Consider the following 26,503-nt stretch of genomic DNA (forward strand, 5'->3'; position numbering starts at 1 on the left):
GCAAGCTGCTGCCCATCGGCCCTGATGTCGTCCCCTTGGTCCAACAGCGCAACACCTCCCCCAGGGCCAGCCACGTCCCACCCCAAGACGGCACCTGGCAACACGCTCCTCCCCCAGGCTTGGGCTTGGGTCTGAGGCCCCAGCACCCAAGTCACGGTGGAAGAATCTGGAGAAGCTGGATAAAGGAAGTGGGCAGGAAAATCTCCAGAACCTGGTGAGCCATGAGAAGGCTAGCAGACTGGAGGCTTCAGAGAGCAGAACCAGAAATGCAGGAGTGCAGGGGCGGGGTGGGGTTGTCCTGGGGAAGGCTGCAGAAGGAATGGCCACCTGTGAGGGAATTGCTCGGACTCCTTGCTTGCAGCAGTCTGAGGGACACAGAATGTGTCCCGGTCCTGAAGCGGGCCGGGCAGGAGTCTGGAACTTTCTACAAAGTGTCCCGCTTGGGGTCTTTATCTCTGTATTTCACCAGCCCTTCCCCTTCTGCATGTTCTCTCTGCTTTTGAACGTTCTACACTAAGTACTTCTGGGCAACACTAAACCAGAAAGTCCTGGAAGTCGGCACTGTCGGAACGGTATCCCTGGCAACCACTCCAGGTGACCCTGCAGAGGCTGCAGCAGGACCAGATAGGCTCCATAATTCCCAGTTTAATGCCGTGGAATTGCCCAGAAGGCCGACAGAGCCAGATTCAGGCATCATTTGCCAGACGCCCTTTTTGGAAAGGCAGCTGTCTGCAGACATCAGGGGCCTCGGGTAGAAAATAAAACAGTTTTAGATTAGGAATAAGGTACATGGGAGGCAACGGGAGACCCCAGGCCCCGGGCCCCCCAGGTGAGAATACAAGACGTGCGAGGCACAGTGGTTGAAAGACTGCTACTGTCCAGCCATTTCACGGTCCAAACGACCGGCCAACCAGAAGGAACATGCTTCAGGCGTGATGGTGAGCTGCCAGACCCGCACCTAGACACCGCGTTCCCGAAGGAAGTGACACCCAGGTCTGGGGAGGGACCAGATGGGCCACTCCAGGACGGTGGGCGTCCCCCAGCCTTCCCCGTGTTTCCTGCTCCTTCATTTACACTTTGAGGTACTCGGAGGGAATGCAACCCCCCCAATCACGGCCACCCCAAGAAGCCAAAGCTGAAACCCGCAAACCTGCCCACAAGGCCGGGTCCAGAGCGGTGAGCAATCACATCCGAGCCCTGCAGCCCGACACACAGGGGGGTCTGACCTGTCTACGAGTGCAGCCTGGACGCTAGAGAGGTGCACCATCCGGCCCACCCCGTGTTCCTGCTGTAACACTGAGGCCAGGGGGCGAGAGGTCTCGCCAGCCCTGCGGAGGCCAGGCCTGAGCCCAAGCTGGTGGCAGAGCCGTCTTGGGGACACTGCGTGGCCCCAGACGTCAGGAAGCTTCTGCCTGCTTGGGTCACAACAGACTCGGGGGCCTAATATACTCCAGGGCTTGTGACGCCAGGCAGGTGGCGGGTGCTTGGGTGGGCGGAGGCCTCAGCCTGGCAGCCGGGCGGCTCTTGGGGCCGGACAGGGCTGGGTAATTAAAAGGAGAGGCGTCCTCTGCGGCCTGCACTGCTTGCGGGCCAAGGGACAGGCCACTGCCATTTTACTGACTCACCGGCCAGGGAGAGTCTTCCTGTCTGCCGGGGAAGATGCTATTAATAGTGTCATTTTCTTGGTGTTTTGTTTATTCCCCCGGACTGGCTTGATGGATGTGAATAATTATCAGACTATAAAAGCCAGCAAATGTGCTATTTTCTATCGCTCTAAATCATCAAACAAATAAAGTGTGAAACAGCATTTTTGAATATAATTTTCCCCTCTAATGGCTTAGAGTTATTATCAAGAACAATGAAAATAAATAAGCAAATGCCTTGTGAGTTAAAAATTAAATGAGTTTGTCATGAAGAGGAACACAGACCATCTTGGAGAGCAGGGACCTGCTCAGGAGCCGTTAGTTACAATGATGATGAGCAGCAAGGCTTTGGGCCGTGCAGGCCCCCTTCCAGCCAGAGGCGTGAGTGCCTGCGGCCGCCTGGCCCAGGATGGGAGTGGCAGGATGCCTTGGACGAGGGTACTGGGGTGCCTGCAGCCTGGCACCTGTGCGCCCAGCTGACCCCCAGCAGCCCCAGGATCCTGAGTGTTGTTGCCCCACACGGCCCCCATGGGGACAGCCACAGGGAATCTCAGAAAGGCTGCCGGGGGGGCGGCCTCTGCCTCTCCTCTCCCGGGCCATGGACCAGCGATGCCAGAGGGATTGCTGACTCTCAGACCACCAAGAAAACCCACGCTCATGGGGCAAAGGATGAGCAACGTGAGACTCCGGCGGAAGGAATCCCACCCACCCCACGGAGCCCAGGGGCTGTGCCGGCGGGCCACCCCTCATCTTTTCGGACGTGCTGGCTGCCCCAGGCTTCAGGGCCCCGTTACAGGTGGACTCAGGTCCCTTGCCAGGAGAGCAGCACTTCTACGGTACGTTCTCCTGCCTGCTGCAAGGGTAACAAGACTTGCTGGGGGCAAGGCTCTCAAATCCCCAACCACCCTTCTCACGAGGCCCCTCAGCCCCTCCTGGGGCCCCCGCATGGAATTGTCTTGCTCGGAGTCAAGACGTGCAACACCGTGACACTTTTTTCCCCCCCAAGACTCATGCGACTCTCTGCCGGTGACAATCGCCAAGCCTGACAGCTTCCACTGTACGCGGCTCCCGGCGATCAGGTGCCATGATGAGAAGGCTCATCTCCCTGGCCTTCCTCTCTGTTGAGGAACACATGCCAAGAGCAGGGGTCCAGCCAGGAGCACTTTGGAAATGTCAGCTCAGCCTGACGCGTGTTGGAGGGTGAGGAAGTTAATTTCACACTGTGTGCACAAGGCCTGGGCAGACAGGCCCCTGGCCGTTTAACATGCTATAATTACAGAAACAGAAACAAGAAGGCAGAGGCTACTGGAAGTGCTGAGACCATGTGTCAAGTTGGAGGCCACCTGGCATGAGCCAGCCGCCCACACAAGCCCAGGGCTCCCATGTGCTGGGCATGCAGAAAAGCCGTTATTGCTGCAATCTTCAAACACAAAGCCCCGTATCGGCCCACACAGCCAGCACCTGCTCTAGCCACACGTTGGCTGGACAGTTCCAGCACACGGCCCCGTGGTCTGGGCGGGCCAAGCAGAACGACCTAGTCAAGGAATGGGCTGCCCCACAAGCCTCCCAGCTGCCGGGGCACCATCTCTGAGCTGGTTAGTGGAGCAGGAGGGCCCAGAGAAACACAGTCACGAGTGGTCACCCCTCATCTGGTGACCACTGAGACAAGCCATATCAACTGGATCTACTGAAATGTCCAAGCACATCAGGTGACTTCTGTGTCCAGCATTTCATGCATGGCAGGTAAGGTATGCCTCGATAAATCTATTAACAAGGCCCCAGCCCTGTGGACATGGGAGCAATGAGTCAGTCCCTGCCCCAGTTTCTGGGCTCAGTGCCAGAGATGCACCTGGCCCTTCAGTGTCTTCTAGGCCTTGAACCAAGGCATCCACCAGGTTAATATGAGCCCGGTCAGGGGAACCAGAAACCTACAGATAACCCCTCTGGAAAAGGCACCAGGCCCTGGTGGTTTTACTGAGAGCACCAAAAAACCGTCACGCTAAAGGGCTGTGCCCACTTATGCACATGGTTACCAAACAGACAAGGAGATCAGATGCTACTGAACTTCTATGAATCTGGCATATTTTTGAATGAATGAAGGAATGAATGAATGGGAAACCCTGTCACCAACACAGAACAAAGACACACAGGAAAATGATAGGCCAGTCTCACATAGCTGCAAAGTCCTAAGTAAAATCTTAGAAAATCAGACACCTTCCTTTGCCCCATGAGCGTGGGTTTTCTTGGTGGTCTGAGAGTCAGCAATCCCTCTGGCATTACAAAAAGTGTATTATAAGACCAAGAGGGTCTTGTCATCCCCAGGGTTGCCAAGACAGTCCCACAAATAGAACTCTATGTAAAACAGCAAGCCATTCAGTATAAAAGTTCTTAGCCAGGTGCCTGGGTGGCTCAGTTGGTTAAGCGACTGCCTTCGGCTCGGGTCATGATCCCGGAGTCCTGGGATCGAGTCCCACGTCGGGCTCCCTGCTCAGCAGGGAGTCTGCTTCTCCCTCTGACCCTACCCCCTCTTGGGCTCTCTCTCTCACTCTCTCTCTCTCAAATAAATAAATAAAATCTTTAAAAGAAAAAAAATTTAAAAAATAAAAAATAAAAGTTCTTAGCCAACTAGCCTAGGAGGGACCTCCCCATGGTCTCGGTTCATGATGAGGCAGGAGAGGCATTCTGGAAAGTCGGGAACAAGGAAAGCCACCCATTATGACAGCACTCATCAGTGCCATACTAAAGATGCTAGCCACTGTCATAGCTCAAGAAAAAAGATAAAAAGACAGTAACAATTAGAAGGGAAGAGACAAACTCTTTTATTAAAGCATGGGGACAGGAGGACCCATGGGCAGAAAGATGTGCTGCCAAAGTGACTAACTCTTTTATAAACAACACAATGTTCAACCTGGGAAAGCTAAGAACAAGCTGGTAAACAACAGAATGAAGCATTCCAGTAAGGAAGCAGAACGATCGGTGTGCGGACAGCCTGACGTCCTCTGCACCAGAAAGACATTCACAGCAGGCCATGAAACCCACTAGGGTAGACCCTGCCCTTGTCTGTGGTCCAGAAGCAGGAGCTCCTCCCCACAAAGGAGGTCAAACATAAACCTGGGCGTGTGCCCACCACTGACAGAATCACAGAGTCTGACCTGGGAGAACCGATGCACATCTCAGCAAAGCTGGCGCTGCTGGGTAACGTGACCACTCAGAGCCTCTGACCAGAGCAGGAGGGCCACAAACGCGTATCAGAATGCCCCCTCCCCCATGAGCCAGTCCTTCAGTGAACGAGGTAAGGGGACCACCTCGTGATCTGACACCAGCTCCGGCTGACCTCACGACACAAGCGCTCACTATCCTGGGCGTGAGCAGGGCGGCCTTATCACGATGGTGGTGTGAAAGAAGCACTAACAATGGTCACACCGGGTGGCACGGGTCAACTGGGGCGGATGGTCACCCCACACCCTAGTCTGGAGAAATCAAACGTTAGAAAAAGCATCCAGCAGACAGACTTGCCTTTAAACCACGAGCGAAGAGGTGCAAAGACCTGCAAAGATGGAGAGCCTGGGGTCCCTGTGCCCACTGGGATGGGAGGAGGAAGAGCCGTCAGCAGCCCAGTCTACCTGGAAGGGGAGAGACCAGGACCCCGTCCCAGACACTCAGGAGAGAAACCAGAGTGCATTTCCAAGTCCCTCCGGCCCAGGGGGACTCCTGTGCAGCAAGAAGCTCAGCCGGGACCACAGAGCCCCCTCTGTGAGTGGGCAGCCGGAACTGTCTGACGGCAAATGGACGGCTGCCCAATTTCTATCAAGAAATCCCATCTTAACTCCCGAGGAACCTCATTCTGCGGAGAGGCAGCCTCCCTCATTTGTCCCGGTGCTGGGATCCCTTGATGCAGCGAATACAAACCCTTGCTGGGGACACAGGACCGGCCAAGGCCCAGGGTGGCTTGTTCCCAGAAAAGAGCCTTATTGAGCCACGGCGGTTTTACCTTTAATGGATCGTTTCACGGGACAATAGGCAATGGAATTCAGTAGCTGGCACAAGCAGCGTCAAGGATTTCAAACAATGACGTTTCTACTGAAACACACACAGGAGGGGCGCCTGGGGGGCCCAGTTGGTTAAGCGACTGCCTTCGGCTCAGGTCATGATCCTGGAGTCCCTGGATCGAGTCCCGCATCGGGCTCCCTGCTCGGCGGGGAGTCTGCTTCTCCCTCTGACCCTCCTCCCTCTCGTGCTCTCTCTCTCTCTCTCATTCTCTCTCTCAAATTAAAAAAAAAAAAAAAATCTTTAGAAACACACACAGGAGATAAACAGCGAAAACAGGGAGTCTCCAATAGGATGACCGTGGCGAGGATGCCAAATGGACGGGCCTACTGGACGGAGACAAAGGGGTGCTGGCCCAGCACGGCCCCATGGGAACCGCGGATGCGGAGGCGCTGGGCCCGGTTCACACGTGGCCAGCCCACGTTAATTAAGAAAGAGACTTTACAAGGCCAGTGGTGTCGAGCCTGCCATTAAATGCCGAACTGGAGGCATCCGATCCCAAGCCCCGGTTTATTTTAGACCTGTGAATTATTTTTGTTATAGGACGGGACTGAAAATGCCAAGTCACACGCGTGCTTGCTTTTGATGTTTTTGAAATGGTGGGGGGGGGGGACTTCTGAGGTGAGGCTTCCAAAGGCAGGCACCGAGGACAGAGCATCCAGACACAGGGCCGCCATGGAGCACCTCGGTCTCCCCCTCGTAGAACTGGCCTGAATTTCTGCTCATAAAGCACGCCGGAGGCAGCCTCCCGCCGCGCCCACACCCATGGCCCACGGGCCACCTGCTCCGGCCCCCAAGCTCCTCGGGCGGCGGCAGCGTGGGCTGGAGCGGGGATGCCCCTGGAGGTGCCTGTGTTGAAACATGCAGGCTGTGTGAGTGGGAAGGAAGAGGGACGGGTCCGTGAGAGCACGAGAGCTCGGAAGGGATGGGGCTGGTGGCTCAGGAGCCCAAGATGGCAGTTCCCTTTCGTCTGCAGCCCAGAGGAATTGGATAGGCCAGGGTCAGCTACCCCAGTTCGTAGCAGCACGGGCCCAGGACACAGCAATAAGCTGGCTGGGGCCTGGGAGGGTGGCTGGGAGTCCAGCTCTCTCCACTGGCTGAGAGCAGTCAGGAGGACATCTTCAACTGGGGGGAGGCTCAGGTCTACTAAAGTGATTTCCCATGTCCTGGACATGTCGGCGTTCACTGTCACACACACACACCCACGGACAGCAAGGCCTACTGACCCTCGTGTGGACACACGCTAACAGTGAGGGCCCCTGGGTGTCTCCGACTTGCCCTCTTAACCACGGGGCTGGCTTTGGAGAGTATGCGGGTTACACCATCTTTATCAACAGATGCCCAGGGGCTCCGGCTTGCACGTGTCAGACCAGGTGAGTCTCAGCCTACCGTCCAGGAGGCCAAGGCCACAGGGCACTCGGCGTCACTGGCGCTTCAGGGAGGGTTAAGCTCACACCTGGGCTGAGTTGGCTCAGCTCAGCATCAGGCTGGAGAGAGCAGGCAGACCGAGCCTCCGGGGGAGGCCACTGAAGGAGGGCCGCTAACAGGTTTTGTTCTCGCAACGCGAGCACCACCCGGCCCAGCCCATGCCTGCCCCGCTCCGTCTGAAGGCCGCAAGGCCTCCCCACCTCCTGCTACTGTGCCAACATGAAGGGGGAGCCCATTCACAGCCAGGTTTTTAAGCAAAGTTGACAAAGACTCGTTCTCTCTCTCTCCTCACAGATTTGCAGGCATCTCCCTTCAGAGAAGCTGAAATCTGCTGACAGCAACCTCACTAGCATAAGAGAAATTTGCCATGGAAACCAGACCCTGCACGCAGACCCCGAATCTCTGATGGCTCGTCTACAGTACCAGGCGGTGCGGGGAGCGACCCTGGCCAGGCTGGCCCCGGCTCGGCAGCGGGAGGAGGGGTCCCCACCACCAGCCGCAGACTCGGCGGCTCAGTCAGCTCCTGATCCAAACGCTGCCAGGTGGGAGAGTCTCAGGATGGAAATTCATGCTCAGTGACGACATTTCGAACAGAAGAACCAACAGTTTCTTAGAGGGCTGGGCGGAGAGAGGACTCCAGCTACTGGCCTAGCACTCCGGCCTGGGAGAAGGAGCTCGGGGCGCCCCACAGCCAAATCCCTGCATCTCTTAATCTACGCTGGTGCACGTTACCACTCTGAACAAAGGACTCCAAAAAAGTGAAGGGCCATCTGCTCCTGCCAGACCAAGCCGGTGGGGTGGTGGGACAGGCCAGTGACGTCTGTGTCTGCGAGCGGCAGGGAGACAGAGGATGATGATGCCCAGTGGAGCAGAAGGGCACTAGCCTGACCTGCTGGCCCCGGGCCCGCCTTCCCAGCTGATGCATCCTCTTGCTGGGATGTGGTGAGGGGAGGAACTCATCCCCCACCAACCAGCCAGTCCCACAGTCCCACGCCCCTGGCCTGGCTGCCCACCCTCCCGCTACGCCCCTCTCCACAGGCTGCCCGACTCCATCTCTTCCCCCAGGCCTCAGCCCTCTGGGCTTCCCTGACCCCGTCTGGGGGTGCCCGGCCACCACCCAGCCTGGCCCTGCTCTGGGGGTGTGGAGCCACACCGTGAGCTCCCATCCTGACAGGTGCCATCAGTCCTGGCGTGGTTCATGTCAGACCCAGAGTGGGCACTCCACTGGGCCAGGAGCTGACCCACAAAACCACCTCTGTTCGGCACCCACCCCTCTCCCTTCCCCCGCCTCCGACCTGTAGCTGGACAGTGTTTGCCGGGCTCCCAGCTGTAAATGCGGCCATGTGATCAGGCACCGGCCAGTAAGAGGCGAGCGGAAGCCTGGGGCGCTGCCTCCTGTGTCTACCCATCAAAGTTTCTGGAACACGTCCCCCTCTTGCCCCACCTGGACACCCAGGGTGACCTCCGCTGAAGCCAAGCGCTTAAGATGGCAGAACGGTGCCCGAATCCCTGTCTCCGTCTCCCACGGGAACCTACCAGCTTCGATTTCAGCTCAGAGGGGCTTGACTCAGGGACCGTTCTGGGGACTCCGTAAGAGAAGAGTCCTCTCCCTCCCACACCTTCAAGTCCAGGCCACCTCCGCCACCTGGGACACACCCTGACCCCAAGGCTGAGCGGCCGCACCCCCAACCCGAAGGGCAGGGTGGAGCAGTGGCAGGGCCCCCACCCGCCCCCCGACCCGAGCTCCGCAGCCCCGAGCAGGTGTCCAACCAGCCTGTGCCTCACCTGTGCGGGGGGGCGGCGTGGGGCTGCAACAAGCACCCCCGTGACCCCTACGGTCAGGATTTCTCAATGTGTCCCCGCGTGCAGTAACGGACTGCGTACACAAGCATCAGGTAAAAATGCTAAAGTGGCGTATGCAGCTGGCCCAACGCAGAAACAGCCCGAACGCCCATCACCCGTGAACAGATGAACAGATGGAGGCAGAGTCGTACAGCGGAAAACCCTACAGCCACAGAAATAAATCAGCTCCTGCCACGTGGAACGGGGTGCGTCTTCCTCCCCAACTCCCAGTACAAACGCAAGGTACAAATAAGTCTGTCTGTATGGCGCTCGAATCCAGCCACCACTCAGCCACATCACCCAGGGCCACAGACACACGTAGGAAAAGGACCCACAGAAGCAGCCACATGGGTACCATCGAGTCAGGAGGAGAAGAGGCAGAAGGACGGTAGTCAGCTCTGGGTGGGGAGGGGGCTGCGGAGGAAGGGGCATGGGGTGGGCGGGGGGAGGTTCGTTTCCCAACACTGTCGGGATTACGCGGGGGTTGACTCCAATAAACAGTACATAAATACATATCTTTGGGGCATGTACATATTTTGCACATTCTGTGCACTGAGCTATAGTTTGCAACAAAGGCGTATGAGAGACACCGTTCTCAGAAGCCTCTAAGACGCCTGGCCCCTGCTCATAGTGACTTGAACATTTTCTTGTGCTGCTGTGAGGGGTTTTTGCTGTAATAACTAAGGTCCCACATCAGGAGACCCTGATATAGGGAGATTACCCTGGGTGGGCCTGACCTAAGCAGGTGAGCCCTCAAAAGCGGGGGGTGGGGGCCCCCCTTCAAGTCCGCGGTGCCAGTGGGAGGGGATCCCAGGTAGGGCTGAGGATGGAGGGGGGCACATGGCAAGCCTTGAGTGACCTCTAGATGCCGACAGCAGCCCAGGGCTGGCAGCCAGCAAGGACGTGGGACCTCACTCCTACCACTGCAAGGAACAGAACTCTGCCAACGACCCAGACAGGACCGGAGGTGGGCCTTCCCCGGGGCCCGCCGACACCTCGATTCCAGCCTCTGAGAGCCTCAACTGAGGAGCTGGCTGGCCCAGGCCTCAGTTCTGCCCTACAGAACCGAGAGCAAATAAATGCAGACCACATGCCCGCTGGTTGGTCATGCAGCAAGAGAAAACCAAAACCATCTCTGCTCAAGATTAGGAGAAAAGAAACACATCAAAACTCTCTGACAGAAGGGTGCCAGGACGCTCACATCCGTCCACTGTGTGCACTGGGCACGAGGCTGCTCTGTTCACTTTTCTCTTCCCTTTTCTGATAGTGGAAGTTTCTTTTGTTTTTTTGTTTTTTAAGAGTACACTTCAAATAGAACAGCACAGAAACTGGGAAGAGTTACTTTGCAGGGGAGACACCTGACCACCCACCTCAGCCAGGGGACCGAGGCCAACGTCCACAATCACAAGCCGTGGTGATGGCACCCCCCGCCGAGACAGCATCAGGAGAAGGACCTTTGACTCAGGGGTTCTCCTCCCCAAACCCAAACCCCCAGTCTCACCATGAGAAAAACCCCAGACAAATTCAAGGAAGGGGCTCCCTACAAAACCCCTTCCCCATCCTCTGCACCACTGTCAAGGAGCATCAAATACCAGGGAAGTCTGAGAAACTGTCCCAGCCCGGAGGAGCCCAAGGAGACATGACAACTCTGTGTCACATGGGAGCCTGGGACGGAAAAGGGGCATTGGGGGAAACAGAAAATCGGAATAAATTGTGGACTTTGCTTACTGAGAATGTATTGACGTGGGTCCATTAACTGCAGCAGGGTCCTGGCCCGACAGAAGAGCCCAGTGGGGAATCAGTGTTGGGTGGGGGAGCGCTTGGACTAGCTCCTCAGTGTTTCCATAAATCTAAAACAGTTCTAAACACCAAAGTCTTTTTTCAAAAAAGAGAGTATGCCGCCAAAACCGTGGGGAAAGGGGCCCGTGACAACCACGGGAGGCACAAGGAGAGCGCCCCGCGGCGGAGCGTTTGCCTGGGGTGCACTCTGACACCCCAAGCCCGATTCCCAGACCCCACCAGCCGCAGTGCTGCCCGCCGTCCAGGCTCGTGGTGAGGCGTCAGGCCATCCGCAATACCAGAGGAACCCCCGCTCCCTCTCGCTGGCTTTTTGAGGAGAGCATATGGTGAGATTTTTCCTTAGCAGAAGGCTGACCTTCCTCCGCTTAGCGCGATGTTAAAATCACTTTGCATTCCCTGAACAAACACCAACTGTGTCTGTCCCCGCCAGCATGCCGCAAGAGGCGAGGAGCCAGCCCACGGGCACAGGTCCCGCCGCCGGCGGAGCGGAGCCCCTGGGAGGGTGCCCCAAAATGTGCTAGGTTTCCGGGGTTCTCTGGTCCACCCCAAGTGGCACACGTCACGTGCTCTCACATAACACGCTGTCAGGTGTTGCTGGAGCAGCACCAGGTGATTAGACTTCCAGGCGTGTGACGCCGGAAGAAGGGAATCAGACAAATGGAATGGTCTGGAATTCGCACTGCACTGCACCACACTGTGCAAAGTTCTCCAAAACTGCCTGTTGTACTCGCCATGCTAACTAATGACGCAATCCCATTCTCGCGGTCTGATGACACCTGATGCCCTAGTTTGAGAACGCAAAGGTCTCTCCGGCATCAGGATTAGGAGTTAATTTTCCAACGCTAACATCAGCTTTCGGTTTTTGCACTACACAACCCCGACAAGCAGAACGCCTATGGTTCCGATCAAGAAGTCAGGCCGAGGGCTCTATGAAGCCCAGGAGGGGACCTGGGTGGGGGTGACACGGCTATCATTCCTGCAAGTTCCCTGTGCACAGACCCTCCTGGCCGTGGCGTGAACCCACATATCCTAACACTGAGCCAACGTCATGATGCCAAGCTCCAGAGCGCAAGGTGCAAAGCCCAACTGGAAGCGAACGCTCCAGCCGGGGCCCCCCGGCGCTTTGGGTAAGGTGGGTTAGGTGGCTCTTAGTGACCTCCTGAAGCACCAGGTCCCAGGTCTTCTGGGCACAGTCCAGTGGGGGTACCCCAGAGGACAGACTCAGGCTGCCTGCGGGAGGAGACACTTTTCCTTTCTCTCCTGGATGCACGCACACATGCACGCACGCCCCGAGTGCACATGGTCACACGCACACACATCTGCACACTCTAGGGTGACCAGAGTCCGAAGTCTGCCCGGCTCAGAGAGGCTCCGGGATGCAGGACTTCCGGCTCTGAAGCCAGGGAAGTTGCATGGGTCACCCCCCCCACACACATGCTTCACAAGGGGACAGCGGGCACACAGATCAGGCACAGCAGAACAAAGGACAATCAGTTCTGCTGCCGTAGCCGCTGCAATCACCGTCCAAAGAGGAGACTCTGGAAGGGGGACCAAGAAGGCTCTTCCTGCCGGCGCACGGCCCGCGCATCAAACGGGGAAGCTGAGTGCCACAGCGGGCCCAGCGGCAGCCTGCAGAGGTCCCGACCCAGAACCAACAGGCCAGGAAGCTGGGCCTCAGTGGGTCTAGCTCAGCGCTCTCGGGACCTCCCCTGGCCATCTGGGACAGCGGCCATCTTCCTGCAGAAGGGGGCTCCTTCTGCGGGGAGGGAGCTGGGTCTCATCAGGAAACTCCCCCAGTGGCCTGTTTGGGGAGAGCGGACTCTGGCTGTGGCTGCAGGGCTGGGCCACTCTGCAGACAGATTTCAGCATCCTGCGGGGAGCGGTCACGGGGCCCCAAGAGCAGGACTCCGCAGCCCGGCGCGCTGACTCACACACCAAGGGATCCACCTCACCACCTTATCTATTCCCTTTTAATCTCGGGGTTCTGACACCTCCTGCCTCAGTGGGAGTCTGCTCTCGGGGGAGCTTCCTGCTCTGAAACACTCCTTCTGTTGCTGTTTCCGCCACCTTAGCGCAGGACCTGGGGCTGAGGCAAGCGGAGCCTGGCCGGGTTCCCCAGCATGCTAACAAGGCACAGATGGACTGCCTTCCTTCCGGCATCCTGGTGGGTCTTTTCCATCCAGCCTCCCCTGGCATGGCGGTCACACTGAGCTGCCAAGGGGCTGTCCCGAGATGCCCAAATGGGGGTTTGGCCCCGGGGCGGGGGAAGGCGGGGAGGAGGGAGAGTGTCCATTTCCCTTCTGCATCTTGTGTGGGTGACAGGACATGGTGTTGAGAAGCTGAGTTATTAAAACCAATCTGTGAAGCTGTCAGGCTCCTACCAATCTCCATCCATATCGGTGTCGAGCCGAGCCCTCCCTGACACCACAGGGCCTCTCGGGGGCCAGAGCCAGGCAGCTGGGAGGAGTTACTCCTGTTGCCTGATGGGGGGCTGTGCCTGAGTCAGGGAATGGGGACCCCTGGTCCCCACTGAGCCAAGCTCTCAGAAGCCATGAAGTCTCCAAGCCTTCTCCAGGTGCCGCCTCCTTTGGGTGCTGGCCCTCCCCACCAAGGGCCTTCGGGGCTACCACCCAGGGCAGCTTCACCTGGCTCCATCCACCACCTGGACTTCTCAGTCCCAAGCTCCCTGGGGACTAAGCAGAGGCCCTCAAGGTGCCTGGCCCAGCACTGTGGTCCAGCAAGGCCCCCTGCAGCCAAGCCTGGGGAGCCTGCTTTGGACACCAAGAAGGAGGCAAGGAGGCAGGGAGGCAGGGAGGAAGAGAGGCAGGGAAGGAAGGAGGGAGGGAGGCAGGGAGGGAGGGAGGCAGGGAGGAAGGGAGGCTGGGAGGCAGGGAGGGAGGGAGGGAGACAGGGAGGCAGGCAGGCAGGCAGGCAGGTGCCTATCCCTGGAGGCTCACTGGGAGGGATTAACGGATGCGCAAAGGAGCTGCAGCTGGGAGGTGGGCTGATGCAGCCTCAGGTGGGCCTGCAGGGAGGTGCTCAGGGGCCAAGCAGACACATAGCCAAGGGGCAAGAGAGTAGCCCAGCAGCCCCCTTCCCCAAAAGAACCTTGCTCTGCCTCCCTGGACAGCAGAGCCACCAAACCTGGGCCCAGCAAGTGCAGCCTCTCTCCCACGCTGCAGCCCAGAGCAGGGCACATGGGAGCTGAGCAGCATCTGCACCACAACGCTCTTCCTCCCTGTGCCCCACGGCAGGGAGCACACGTCCTCAAACACACACGTATGCCCACACACGTGCACATGCACACAGGCCCCCGCAGTATCACGTGCAGGCAGAGACGGCTGTGCCCGCCGGGAGTCAAGCTTCCCAGCAACAGAAGAAAGGCCGCCCAGTCCCTCTCCTGTGAAACTCCCCTGAGAGAAAATGCCAAGGAAAAGCTCTAGGTGCAGCTACGTCAAAAGGAAAAATTCTCAGCTCGCCCCGGTATCCTGCTCCCTTGGGCTTCTTAGAGGTCAGAGAAGGGGAGTTCTGGAACCATCCCCTCACCTCCAGCCCCCCTCCACAAACTCCACTTAGAAGGATCCTTTCATCGCGCCCAGGACGCCCAGGACGGTGCGTGGCGGGGGAGGGGCTCCATGCCCTTTGTGGGAGCACGATCCGAGAGGCCCTCTCCCCGGCCCCCATGCAGGGAGCCCGCACGAGTGAATGCATGTGCACTGCACACGTGTGCGCAGGCAGGCATGCGTGTGGCACACGTGCGGATCTCGGCGGACGTGCTCCCTGCCCGTGGGGCACGGGGAGGACGTGAAAGACCGCATCCCAGGTGAACAGAAGCAGGAGAGTGGGAGGGGCTGGGGAAGCCTCGAGAAAACTGCTGGAGACTCAACTCTGGGACCAGTGCCCACCACTCTGAGGGAATGCTGCTGAGTCACGGGCCTGAAGGGCAGGGTCAGGGCCCAGACAAACACCCTGCAGGGAATGCTGGCTGTCCCCACCCGGGGGCCCGGAGTAGGCTTCTGGGAGGCCTGTCCTCCCCCTCCTCTCCCTCCCCCACCCTTCCCTGACCCCACCCATGGGCACAAGGAAGCTGCAGAGAGAACAGGAGGAGATGCTGTTGGGAACGCTGTGTGCGGTGCTGGATCTGAGCAAGAAGCCGGGCCAGGTGGGGGTGCCATTCCCATAATCTTCCATTTCCCCACTGGTTGCTCACAAGGCCTGGGACCCACAGGGCCTACAGCGTGCGGGCAACGGCCACCAGGGGCTCCAGGAGGGCCAGGGATGGCGGGTGCCACTCCCCGGATGCCGAGCCCCGGGGCTGCCCCACCACCCGCTCCCAGCACCGCCCTGCAGGCCAAGCCACTTGAATCAGGGTAGAATCACGCAGCCTCCCCCGCACGCCCAGGCCCACGCGTGCCCGCCCCCCTGGCCCCGCTGACCGACTGCGCCCCGGGAAGGCCAGGGAGGGGGTGAGTTGCAAGGGCCAGGTCTACTTTAAGTCCCCATCTCAAAAGGGATCTTGAAGCAACTCCAACGCTTCACATGCTCTCAGCCCTGCTGCCTGGGAGCACCACCCAATGCCGGCCTTTTGAAGCAATTCCACGCTTTTACCGGCACCAGGCTGTTCCCGCCGCTGTGACACGCCAATCACGCTACCGAAGTAGCAACAGACCCCGAAAGGCTTCATAAAACGCTGTAAACCTGAGGATGGCGACACTTAAAAAAAAAAAAGCTACCGAAATAATCGGAACTGGTTGCAATTAGGCTGCCGCAGACGCCGGAGAAACGACGCAATCAGGGAGACAGGCGCGGGAGCGCTATCTGCCGGGGAGCAGCCCCCGGGCCCCGGGCAAGGGCAGGGAGCCAGGGCGCCACTGAGTGGCCCCTGAGCCACCAGCCCAGGGACGAGAGGCACCGCACCCACCCCCTGGGCTGGTGTCAGGGGCGCCCAAGACGCGTCTCAGCCCCGAGGATCAGTTCCCATGGACACGGCACCGGCACTCCCGGACCCTGATAGGCCAGAGCCCCCTCCCTGCACCAGGCCCCTGCTGGGGGCTAGGGACCCGGGGTGGGGGTGGCCGGAGACCAAGGGCCCTGCCCCCCCCCAGGGTCCACAATCTGATGGGGAGATATGCCAATGTCACACACAGCTAATACGAGCATGGGGTGCCCTGCCAACATCTTGGACCCCCACCCGGGTCCCGGGGAGAGGGCATGGTGCCTGGGCTGAGCTGCTGGGGCTGGGGGAGCAGGGAGCTTGGCAGAGGCGGGGGTGGGAAGCCTCAACAGCTGGATCCTAACAGCTGCACTAAGAAGCCTCTTCCCACCGGCCACACTCAGCACGAGGAACCCCATGTGCAATCCCATCCCCCTTCAGGACCAGAAACCAAGACCAAGGTCAGCCTGCCTTCTGGAACATTGTTCCCCTCAGATGAACCGCTGTTGTGCCCGATGCTGGCCTTGCCGAATGCTGCCCCAGGGCTCTCCGGAGTGGGTTGTGGCGAAGGGGTGGAAGTGAGGGGTGGGTGGACGGCAGGGGACAGGGGTGCTGGGGCTGCGGCCTGGAGAACCCCAAGCTGCTGGAGGCAGGAGGTGAGCGTGCAGAGCCAGACATCAGTCCTGCCCGTCAGCTGCCCTGTCAGCCGGGGGCTGCCACCCCTCACGTTCCCAGTGCCCTCTCCCTCACCTCCCTCGAAGCCAGCCCCCCCTCCCCCCCACCTCTCAGGACTGGCCTGGCCCAGCTGCCTCCCTGGGCTCCCCAGGCCACTTCCCCAGTCACCCGCCCTGTGACCCTCCCTGCCAGCCACAAGCTCACGCTTTGCCCCCAGTCGCCCGAGGCCACCGCAACCTCAGGCAGGGCCGTGGCCGAAGCTCAACCTGCCTTTGGCTGGCACGTGCCAGGATTCAGCCGTGGCTCCTTTCTTTTGTTCTATTCTGTGTTTTCAGGTAAAGGTGGGTTTTCTCCCTTTCCGATCCCTCTGGCTGGTAGACCCTGGCCAAAACATGGGCGTCAGTGGGGAGCTGAGCGTTCCCACTGCCCACCCCGGCAGTCTTCACTCTCCTCCTGCTGCCGCCCCCAGGGAGCCTCTGGGACCATCACTGCTGGGGTCCAGGAGTCCATAAAAAGGGTGGAAGAAGCTGGGAGATGACCGCGGGCGCCGGGAGCAGCAGCTAGGGCCGAAGGGCGGGGGCGCCCTCTAGCGGTGCTCGGGGAGCGGCGCGGGGCCGTGACCGGGACACGGTGCTGGGAGGGCCCAGAAAGCCCCTCCCTTCCACCCCCAGCCCCGGGGCCCCCAGCGAGAGGGACCGTCCAGACCAGTGAGCTGGGGCCTCAGCACACGCACACACTTATACGGCACAAACACGTGACTGCACACTTACATTTACACACGCACACGCGTAATCACGCACCTTCACAAACACGTGTGCACAGATGCACACGAACACGCACACGCACACGCACACACTTTCGTGTGTACATACGCACGCTCACAAACACATTTGCGCAAACTTGCAGACTCACGTGCAAACACGCACACACTCGTGCACACACCCCCGGCCTGTGAATCAGAAAGTCCTCAGCTGCGCTCAGCCTGCCACGGCCCATCAGGAGGACGCCAACTGCTGGGAGCCGGCGGGCAGAGTCCCCAGGAAAGGGACACAAGCATCTCACCCCACAGGCTGCACCACCACGCCTTGCTCACAGCTGTGGGGTTGGGGCAGAGCGCAGCCCCTCTCCACAGGCCTAGACTGGGGCCTCCGCGGACTTGCAGCCTGGCCTGGCCATGGAGACGGAGGGGACGGGGTAACCGAGCTGTCACTGGGACCTCCTGGGCAGCACTGGGGTGACACCGCCTACCAGAACATGCCTCCACCCACCTGCTCAGGACCACACGGGGTGTGAGATTCAGGCCTCTGGCCTCACCAACCCCGTCACTCTCTCTCCAAATTTTTCCTAAAAGCTAAATACCTCCCAGCCAGAGGCTGCAATGATGAAGAGCTGCTGCAAAGCCACAGACAAGTGGCTTGAAAACAAGAAGCCTGTGGAATTCTAACAGGATCCCAGCCAACACACGAGGTAACAAAGCAGCACAATGCGAAGGTCAGAGGGCCGGAGGCCGCAGGACGGCGGCCCCAAAGATGTTCACATCCTAATCACCAGACCTTGTAAGGATGTCACCTCACACAGTAAAGGGACTCTGCAGACGGGATTAAGTCAAGGCCCCCAAGGTGGGGTTGACCCTGGGTTCCCGGGGGCCCCGGCGTCCTCACGAGGCCCTCACGAGGGGGAGGCAGAGGGTGGGAGTCCCAGAGATGGGCAGACCTGCGCTGCTGGCGGTGAGGATGGAGGGGGGGCCGAGGGCCAGGAAAAGGCCGGAGCTGGGTCTCCCCTGGGGCCTCTGGAAGGAACCTGCTCATGCCTGCGTTTAGCCTGGTGCAACCTGAGTCAGACTCCTGACCTCCAGAAATGTCAGAGAACATATGTGTGTTGTGTTAAGCCCCTAGGTTTGTGGTCATTTGTTACACAGCCCCTACTGTGTTCGTCCCCAATGATTCCGCATCCCTCCCTGTCAGAGCAGGAGCCCCCTGCCAGAGAGCAGGGTTGGGGTCCCACTGCATCCACCTCAGAGGTGAGGAAAGGGTGGTCCCATAGCCAACCCCTGCACAGGGAGGCCTGGCTTCCCCCCTGGGGCCTCCTGCTGGCTCCTGAGTCTGCTCCCACCCTCTCTTAGCAAAGGGCTCCAGGACGTCCCAGTGACTTCAAGGGAGCGGGGGTGGCCTCCGCCCCATGCCCATGGGCACAGGCTCAGCCTGGGTCACCGAGGTGAGCGGCGCCTTAGCTAGGGTCTGCCTGGGCCCCCAACTAAGCTGGGCCTCCCTGCCCCAGCCCCCACCATCTCAACACACGGAGGCGCTTGGCTGCGTTCCAGAGAGCCACCGACTGCTCCTGGGGTTCCTGCTTCCCCTCCCACTCCCTCTGAGCTATGACCATTACTGCAATAAAACCTTCTAAGACAGCCGGGAAGAGGCAAGGAGATGTAAAGGCCCAGCTCAGAAATCTCTGCTGGAAACCCCAGTGAACAAAGGCAACCTTGCACAGAGGGCAGCCCCCGGCTGTCCCGCCGGCAGAAGCTGGGTGTGGAGGGGGTGCTCAGCTCACAGATTCCAGAACACAGATCACGCTGGATGTTTGACCCAGCCTGCCAGGCCCATCGCTCACAGGGCGGCCCTCAGGACACACGCCCACTGCAGCCCTGACAGCAGAGGGCTGGCTGCTAAAGCCACCCCTGAACCTGGAGGCCACAGAGGAGGCCAGGGGAGGCTCAGGGCTCACGGCCACCCACCCCCCAGGGCCCACAACCCCAGGGAGAGTCCCCAGTACAACAGACACTCCACGGACGCCTCCACCAGAGGCGCAAACCATGAGCTCCAAGGAGCAGGAAGCTTATTTCTGGGGACACGCATCCCCTCATCACCAACCAAGGCTGCCCCTGAAGCCAACAGGATACAGGACAACATATCACAAGCTGCCAGAGCCCCTCAACTTTTGCCTGCCCGGCCACAGACCCAACCCTGTCCCCGAGGGGCCACCCGAAGGCGCCCCCACACCTGTCCAGCCCCTGAGGAGCCCGTGGGCAGCCCGCCCCTCCCCACGGCCTGGCTGCCAGCCGGACACTCACCAGGACTTGGGCTCCCCGAAGTGCAGGTAGTTAATGCTGTACAGGTCCATGTCCTCCGTGTGCCAGGCAAAGGTGGTCTTCCACATGCCGAAATACAGATAGGGGGTGTTGACGCCCTCGATGATGGTGCCGCACTCACGCTCCACCATGTCCAGGATGGTCCGCAGGCTCCCGATGTTCCACTGGGCCACATCCTGCAGGGCGGCGAGCACATGGTTGGTGGCAGGTCACCCCCAGGGGCTGGCGGGAGCACAGGAAGGCTACGGGGCAGCCCCCACAGAGGGCCTGAGAGCTCACGGCCAGTCCCAAACCTGCCCACGTCAGAGCTTCACCCGCCCCAGTGTCTGAACCCCAGTGGGAGCTACTCCCACACTGAGACACCAGTCCCTCAGCCTGGGCCAGGCAGTCAGGCAGGCTTTCTCTGGATGCCATGCCGAGCTATGCATTAATCACAGGCAGTGAAGGCCACGCTGTGAGGGCTGAGGTTTGGTTGTGAATAATTAACGTGCCTCAAAGTCAATGACATGGAAGGAGGAAGACAATCGTGGAATGGGGCTAGCTCAGCAAAGGTGCCAGACAGCCCTTCCGGCACCTTCTGCCGGAAGAGACAGGGACGGCTTTCGGAACCAGGCAAACAAGGCCAGAATCCCTGCCCACCGGACTCATCTATTCCTAACGCCACAAACGGGTCCCATCTTGTCACGAGAGCTCATAAAATACAGATCAATCCATTTTCGGTCCCTGGAGACCCCTCCAAGCCTGCGGAGATGCTGAGCGAGCGTCAGCATTCTCTCCGTCCCAAGCCCACTCTGCCTCACATCCCATTCATACCCTCCCCGTTACAGGTCCCTGAACCAGTGGTTGGTCCTGGCAAGGCGAGTCCCTAGCAGAAGCCCGGAACACAAGCACAAAATCACAAGCCCTCGAGTAAAACAAAAACAGATAAATTAGATTTCATCCAATTCAAAACTTCTGTGCTTTAAAAAAAAACATCAAGAAAGTAAAAAAGAGAACCCACATAAGGGGAGAAAATACGTGCAAGTCATCTATCAAGTAAGAGACTTGTGCCCTCTCTAAAGAGCCCTTATAACTACCATAGAAAAAAAAAAATAACCCGATTAAAAAATGGGTAAAGGGCCGAAATGGACATTTCTCCTCAAAGAAGATATACACAGCTCACAAGCACGTGCAAAGATGCTCAACGTCATTAACCCGCAGGAAACCTCAGATCAAAACCCCAGTGCCAACGCCACGTCACACCTAGGACTGGCAGGGTCAAACAGACAGACAGCAACAAGTGTTGGTGAGGATGTGGGGCGGGGGGAGAAGAGCCCTCAGACACTCTCCTGCTGGGGGAAATCACGGGCCGTTCCTCAAAAGGTAAACGTGGAATGAGCGCGTGAGGAGTGCAGTTCTAGGCCTAGGGACGTGCCCAGAGCAATGAAAACATACGTCTGCACAGACTCACATATGCACGTTCACAGGCACATGACTCGCCGTGGCCAAAAAGTGGAAACAGTCCAAGTGAACGGTTAACACCACGCAAGGGCAGGTCACTGGGTTGCAGACAGGAGCGAGGCGCGGACACGCGTGGCCCCGGGAACAGACCCTGAGCCCATGACAGTCAGGGAGGGAACCAGACACAAGGCCACATGGGGTGTAAGTCTACGCGTGTGACACGTCCAGAACACGCGCCTCCACGGACAGGAAGGGGCTCGTGGGTGCTGGAGAGGGGACAGGGAGTGACTGCTGATGAGGAAGGGACTTCTTTTGGGGCTCACAGAATGTTCTGGAATTGACTGTGGTGATGGCTGCACAACTCAGTGAAATACAGTAGAAACTTGAATCGTGTGCTCTATGTGGGGGAACTGTGTGGTGTGTGAATTACACCTCAGTAATGCTTCCTTTAAAAAAGACACCGCAGGTCAGACAATGGACAAACAAACGAACGATCCCCACGAGCACTAACTTCGTAGAACTCTGTAGAAAAGAAAACGGGCGTGTGACTTCCCACTCGTCCTAAACACAACACAGGAACTTCAGCTCTTCCAACCCGGCAGCTGTTGGGGTCAGATTCCCTTCCTAGAAGTCACGATTCGGAGTCCAGGAAGCAGAACTGCAGGCCGGCACGGGGCTGCCCAGCGCCAGCCGACGAGCACCAGAGCTTCATCCCAACCGTGGCCATGTCAAGAGCACCGATGGCTGGGACTGCACATGGAGAGCGGGATGGGGATGGGGACAAGGCTCCCAGCCACTGAGCCCCAAGGTACCCACCTGAGGCAGGGAGGAGGACGGAAGGTCACAAACATCAAGAACGGGGCTCCCGCAGAGGACCCAGGAAAATCTCTCTCCTCATGCTCTCACAGAGCAGGGGGTGCAGCACCCAGGGACACCCAGTGCTGGCCTCCTGCCAGAGCCCTTCAAGGAGGGGCCACGAACCCAGATGGAATGGGGTCAGAGGCGAGGCCTGATCTGGGGCTGCCATGACGGGTCCCTCCAGGCCTTGGCGGTCTGACGTGGGAAAGGGGGCTTGGGGAGTTGGGCCCCTCTTGCAGGGCCAGGAAGCCCTCGAAGCCAGCAGAGAAATGGGGAGCAGTGGCAGGGCTGGCGTCTGGAGGCGGCACACAGGACCAGCAGCCACCGCCCAGGTGGATGGACCCAGACAGGCCCCAGAAAGCCCAGGGACACGGCCCCACCGGTCCCTCATTCAATCTGCCACAGGAACTTCTGCACCTTGAGCCAGGCGCAAGGGCAAGTTGGCTCATGGTGCTGAATGTTTCTGTAACCATCAATAGGGCAACCGCTCAGTCCTGGAAAGTTCGAAGCCCTGGGGTGAGCCGCACGGCAGCTGAGGTGTGCTGGGGCAGCGCGAGAGACTGGGCTGCGCCCCCTCATGTTAGAGGTGTGTGCCGACAGGGCCTCTGGGCCCCCGCCCTCCTGTCCTTGCCACATCCAAGGCATGCCTGCGGCTCTGCCCTCAGACGGCACGCTCACGAGGATGAGGCCTGGCCACGTGGCCTCACAAACTTGCCACTGCTGTGGGGTCAAGGCCAAGTGGATGAGCTCAGGGTCCCAGGGAGAAGCTAAACCTCCTTGTCCGGAACACCCTTGCTGGAGGGCAGCCACGCACCTGCCGTACCCCTCATTGTGGATGGGGAAACCAAGGTCCAAGAAGGGGGAACCAGGGCCAGGAGTCAGCTTAGTCCCTGACCTCCCAGGGCGAGGGCGTCTCCCTCGGGTTCTTAGGGGTGAGCTCCCTGAGTTTGACACGCCCTTAGTGCCCAGCTCAGAGGAACAAACCCGCCCTCACCACGAAGCAGGACCCCCTAGTTGGAAGGCCCGTGGGCCACAGGTCAGACAGGCTCCCCAAGCTGGGCGAACTGCTGGGACCCACGCGATAGTCACGTCTTTCCAACACCTTTTGGAAAACGCAAGTCTGTCCTAATGGGTTCAGGAGGGTCCTGACCCTACTCAGGAGGGGACCTTATTCCAATCCACGGCAGCGCCACCCAAGCCCAGGACTCAGGAGGCACCTCCAGCTACTCTCATGAGGACAATGGATGAATGGATAGAATGTTCCAGCAAGAGATGACCTTCAGAGTAATGATTCAGGGTAAGGGGCAAAGATGGCAGCTGAGGGGCCACTCCAGGGAGAGCCCCAGAGCAGAACACACGTCAGACTTAAGAGCTTAGAAATCAATCAGTCTTGGTACAACCAACCTAGGGTTAGCAGAGGGCCCATAAATATTAATAAACTGTCCCCTAAAAAAGTGTGGGTCCCACTCAAACCCCCATCTGCTGAACAGCAGCACCTCGGTGGGGCCTCTGCATCATGTCTCCACCAATGTCTGGTCTACACCCCTGAACAGGCCAAGGCCAGCATGAGGCCCCTCCATTGCCCCAGCTACCCCCAGGGCCCTCCCAAGGGCTAGAACTCAGGGCCCCGAGGCTCCCCCAAGACAGAGTGCTAGGAACTGGAGAGGAAAAGTACTAGACTGAGGATTAGGAGGCCCCTGGGAGGTCAGCTGCAGGCTACCTGAGGTCAGATCAGGGCAAGATGGGCTGACAGTTTTGTAGGAAAGATTCTGCAAATCAGAAACACACCTGGAATTCCTTCTTTCTTCACCCTGAGACTTGGCACGTGGTTGTAACCAGAGCCCGACAGAACGCCCAGCTAAGCTGGCCGCGGCATTGTAACATCCAGGTTTCAAGATAAAGTCCCGTTCACACACCTTTCCCTCCACCGCTTACCAGGAAATGGCATCCCTCATTCCCCCAGAACCTCTCGGGGGCCCCGGGTACTCACGTCATCGTACAAAGAGCCACTGATGTCAGCCCCATAGATGGGAGAGACGAAGGTGAGGTTCTTCCAGTACTTGCGTTCCAGGTCATCGAAGTCCTGGTGCCGCGGGGTACAGTACCTGGTGGATGAACAGCACAGCGACCATGGCCGTGGGGCCCACCCCTCCAGGGCGCGGCCGGATACACGTTCTCAGTCCCCACCTCAGGGCACAGCCCGGAGAACACGGATGTGGCCCTGGGAGAGCATTTATTCGGGGCTGAGGGGGTTCAGGATGGGCAGCAGGCCCCCCTGGAATGACGCCCACTCGTCCCATCTCGTCGGCCACCAGGGCCTGGGGCACCCGAGTCGGAACACACACCGGGGACAGCTGGAGCAGGTGAGGGACGCAGGCTCTGAGGGTTCTCCTCAGCCCTCTGCTCTGCAAATACCAGCAGCGCCGACCAGAGGCCGGGCCCTGTCTCGGGGGCCAGGACAGCAGGAGAAGGCAGACGACGCCCTGGCCCCGTGGGATGCTTATGTCTGAGAGCGAAGAGACTGCCGGAAATGCACAAATTTCGGCCAGCCAGGGAGGCTTGGGGAACAGAGAACAAGCAAGAGTCAACAGTGGAGGCGGGCGCCCAAGTGAGCCCGGGGGCGTGTGCCGGGAATGCCCACAAACGCACCCGGATGTGCAAGGGAATGCGTGTGAGTGTGCCCGTGTGTGACCCAGGAAACCCCGAGGAGGTACCATCGGACCGGAGATGTCGCAGGAGGGTGTGGGGAAGCAGCCCAGGGACGGAAGACAAGGACAAGTCCCCACCATGTCCCACTCTCTCTGCACCCCCAGAACCAGGAGCCGCCGAGGGCCCCACTTCAGGGGGCCTGGAGGCCCTCAGGTGTGCTTCCTCCTCAGAGATGGGGTTCCAGGGCGCCCCCCGACACCCGCCTCACCCCCGGCCACGTACTTCTCGCTGTTGGCCAGGCGGCGGTACTCCCCGACTGTCATGGCCTTTTTCTGGATGTTGTACTGTGTGAAAAGGCCTGACTGGCCCGTCACCACCTGCTGGATGGGGGCCGGGATGACCACGTCGTCAATGTCATCGTACGTCTGCCTGGGCTTCCACTCCTTTGGGGGGATGATCTGCGAGACGAGAGGGGAGTCAGCGGCGCCTGCAGACGGGAGGACACACAGCCCCCCCCACCAGGAGACCGGCGGTGGCGCCCTGGGAACACGTCCAGGTCCCACACCGAGGGGCACCAGGAACCATCTGCACACTTCCTCAGACCCCCCACAGTGACCTGTGCGGGGCCACGGACACTACCCGCTGGAGCACAGCCATGCTGGCCTCCTGACGCCACCCGCCAAGCCTCTGCAGCTCAGCCTGGGCTCCGGGGGCTGGGAGCGGTCCCCTCCAGAGCCCAGGGGCCGCCCCCATGTCTATGTGCACGATCACAAAGTGAGCAAGTGGGGCTCCCACACTCTCGCCTGTTCAGGCACTCTGCGGCCGAACCCCCGGCTGCAGAAGACAGCGCTGCGAGCCTGGCTCAGGACCCCTCGGGCCAGGCCGGGAGGCCGGGATACCTCCTAGGGGCAAGCACAGCTCTGGGTACCGGGGGGATGCCGGACAACAAACATCCGTGAGGGCCTTCCACTGTGGGAGCGAGCAGATGATAAGCACCGTAAGGGATAAGGAAACTGAAGACAGGGACAAGTCCTAAGTGCAAAGGACAGAGAAGGGCTGGTGAGGCACCACAGGCAGGAGAACGATAATGCCACAAACGTGAGGGAACAAGACCTGAGAAGGTCACCTCTGAGGAATAGGACAGCTGTTTCCTGGTGGCAGCGGGTCCCACAGGGGACCACCCCCACCCCTCTCCAGGAGAGGCCCCGGAAGGCCTGCAGGAAGGGCTTTGGGGAAGGGCCGCCCGGGGTAGGGGGCACTGGGTCAGCGCCGAGCTTGCCCAACTGGCCTCTTCGCCCTCCTGCTTCCCCCTCTTCCGTTCAGCGTGCCCTCTGGGCCGGGCTGGGGCCCCCTGGGTACCCGGCTCGCTTCTCTGAAGGCCCCTGGGGCCGACACGGGCTGGTCTCTCCCAGTCCTGGGCAGGTGTCTACAAACAGCTCTCCTTCCAGGGAGCCCAGCGGGCCACCCAGCAGCTTTGGGAAAAGGAACTCAACCAACCTGTTCTCAGTGCGGCAGCCAAGAACTCTGGGGAGGCCAAGGCCTCCCCCAGCTCAGGGCCAACGAGGGAAGAACACCACACCAATGCCCAAGTTGCCGGCAGCTTCCAGAACAGCTGAGATCCTTGCCATCCCCAAGGATTCCCCAACAGACATCAGTGCAAGAAAATGTTTTGCTTGGCCATGAAACCCTCATCCCCTGGTTGCCGGTTAACAACAGAGAGGTCTTCCGCCAGCAGCACCCTCGCCGATTTGCTGACGGAGCACAAATAAGTAACAGGAACAATGAGAGGAAGTCAGGACGCTGGGCCGTGTCTGGGGACATCTGTGGCTGCCACCACTGGAGGGCTCCTGGCATCACAGGGGTGCGGCCAGGGACGCTGCTCAGGCCCCACGGCGTCCAGGATGCCCCCAGAGGAACCACCTGCCTCCGCGTCAGCAGGGCCCAGGCTGGGAACCCTGACTGAAGTTAAATGGGGACACGGCTGCTCGGTCAAAGCTCCTTCTGGGGACATGCCCTCTCCCGACTCCGTGGCCACAGTTGCCTGCCCATGTGTGGCATGAGGCCTCATGATAACAGGGTGCTGGGATCAGCCTGCCGGTC

At 59.5% G+C, this 26,503-nt stretch overlaps 1 protein-coding gene across 8 annotated transcripts in view; it reads right to left on the reverse strand.

Annotated features, from left to right (window-relative positions):
• The window catches only part of KDM4B (lysine demethylase 4B), a 135,055-nt gene that overhangs the window by 59,644 nt on the left and 48,908 nt on the right, over positions 1-26,503 (reverse strand). For all 8 annotated transcript variants that reach the window (XM_054505023.2, XM_045863263.2, XM_045863261.2 and 5 more), the window contains 3 exons: positions 24,686-24,861; positions 23,745-23,859; positions 19,439-19,632 (listed from right to left, as the gene is read on the reverse strand). In XM_054505023.2, coding sequence (XP_054360998.1) covers positions 19,439-19,632; positions 23,745-23,859; positions 24,686-24,861 — 485 coding nt within the window. The remainder of the gene's footprint in view (positions 1-19,438; positions 19,633-23,744; positions 23,860-24,685; positions 24,862-26,503) is intronic.

Source organism: Mirounga angustirostris, unplaced genomic scaffold, assembly GCF_029215605.1.
Source record: "Mirounga angustirostris isolate CCGP_5_RB_7025 unplaced genomic scaffold, mMirAng1.0.hap1 SCAF_1, whole genome shotgun sequence".
In the NCBI taxonomy this organism is placed as follows: Eukaryota; Metazoa; Chordata; class Mammalia; order Carnivora; family Phocidae; genus Mirounga; species Mirounga angustirostris.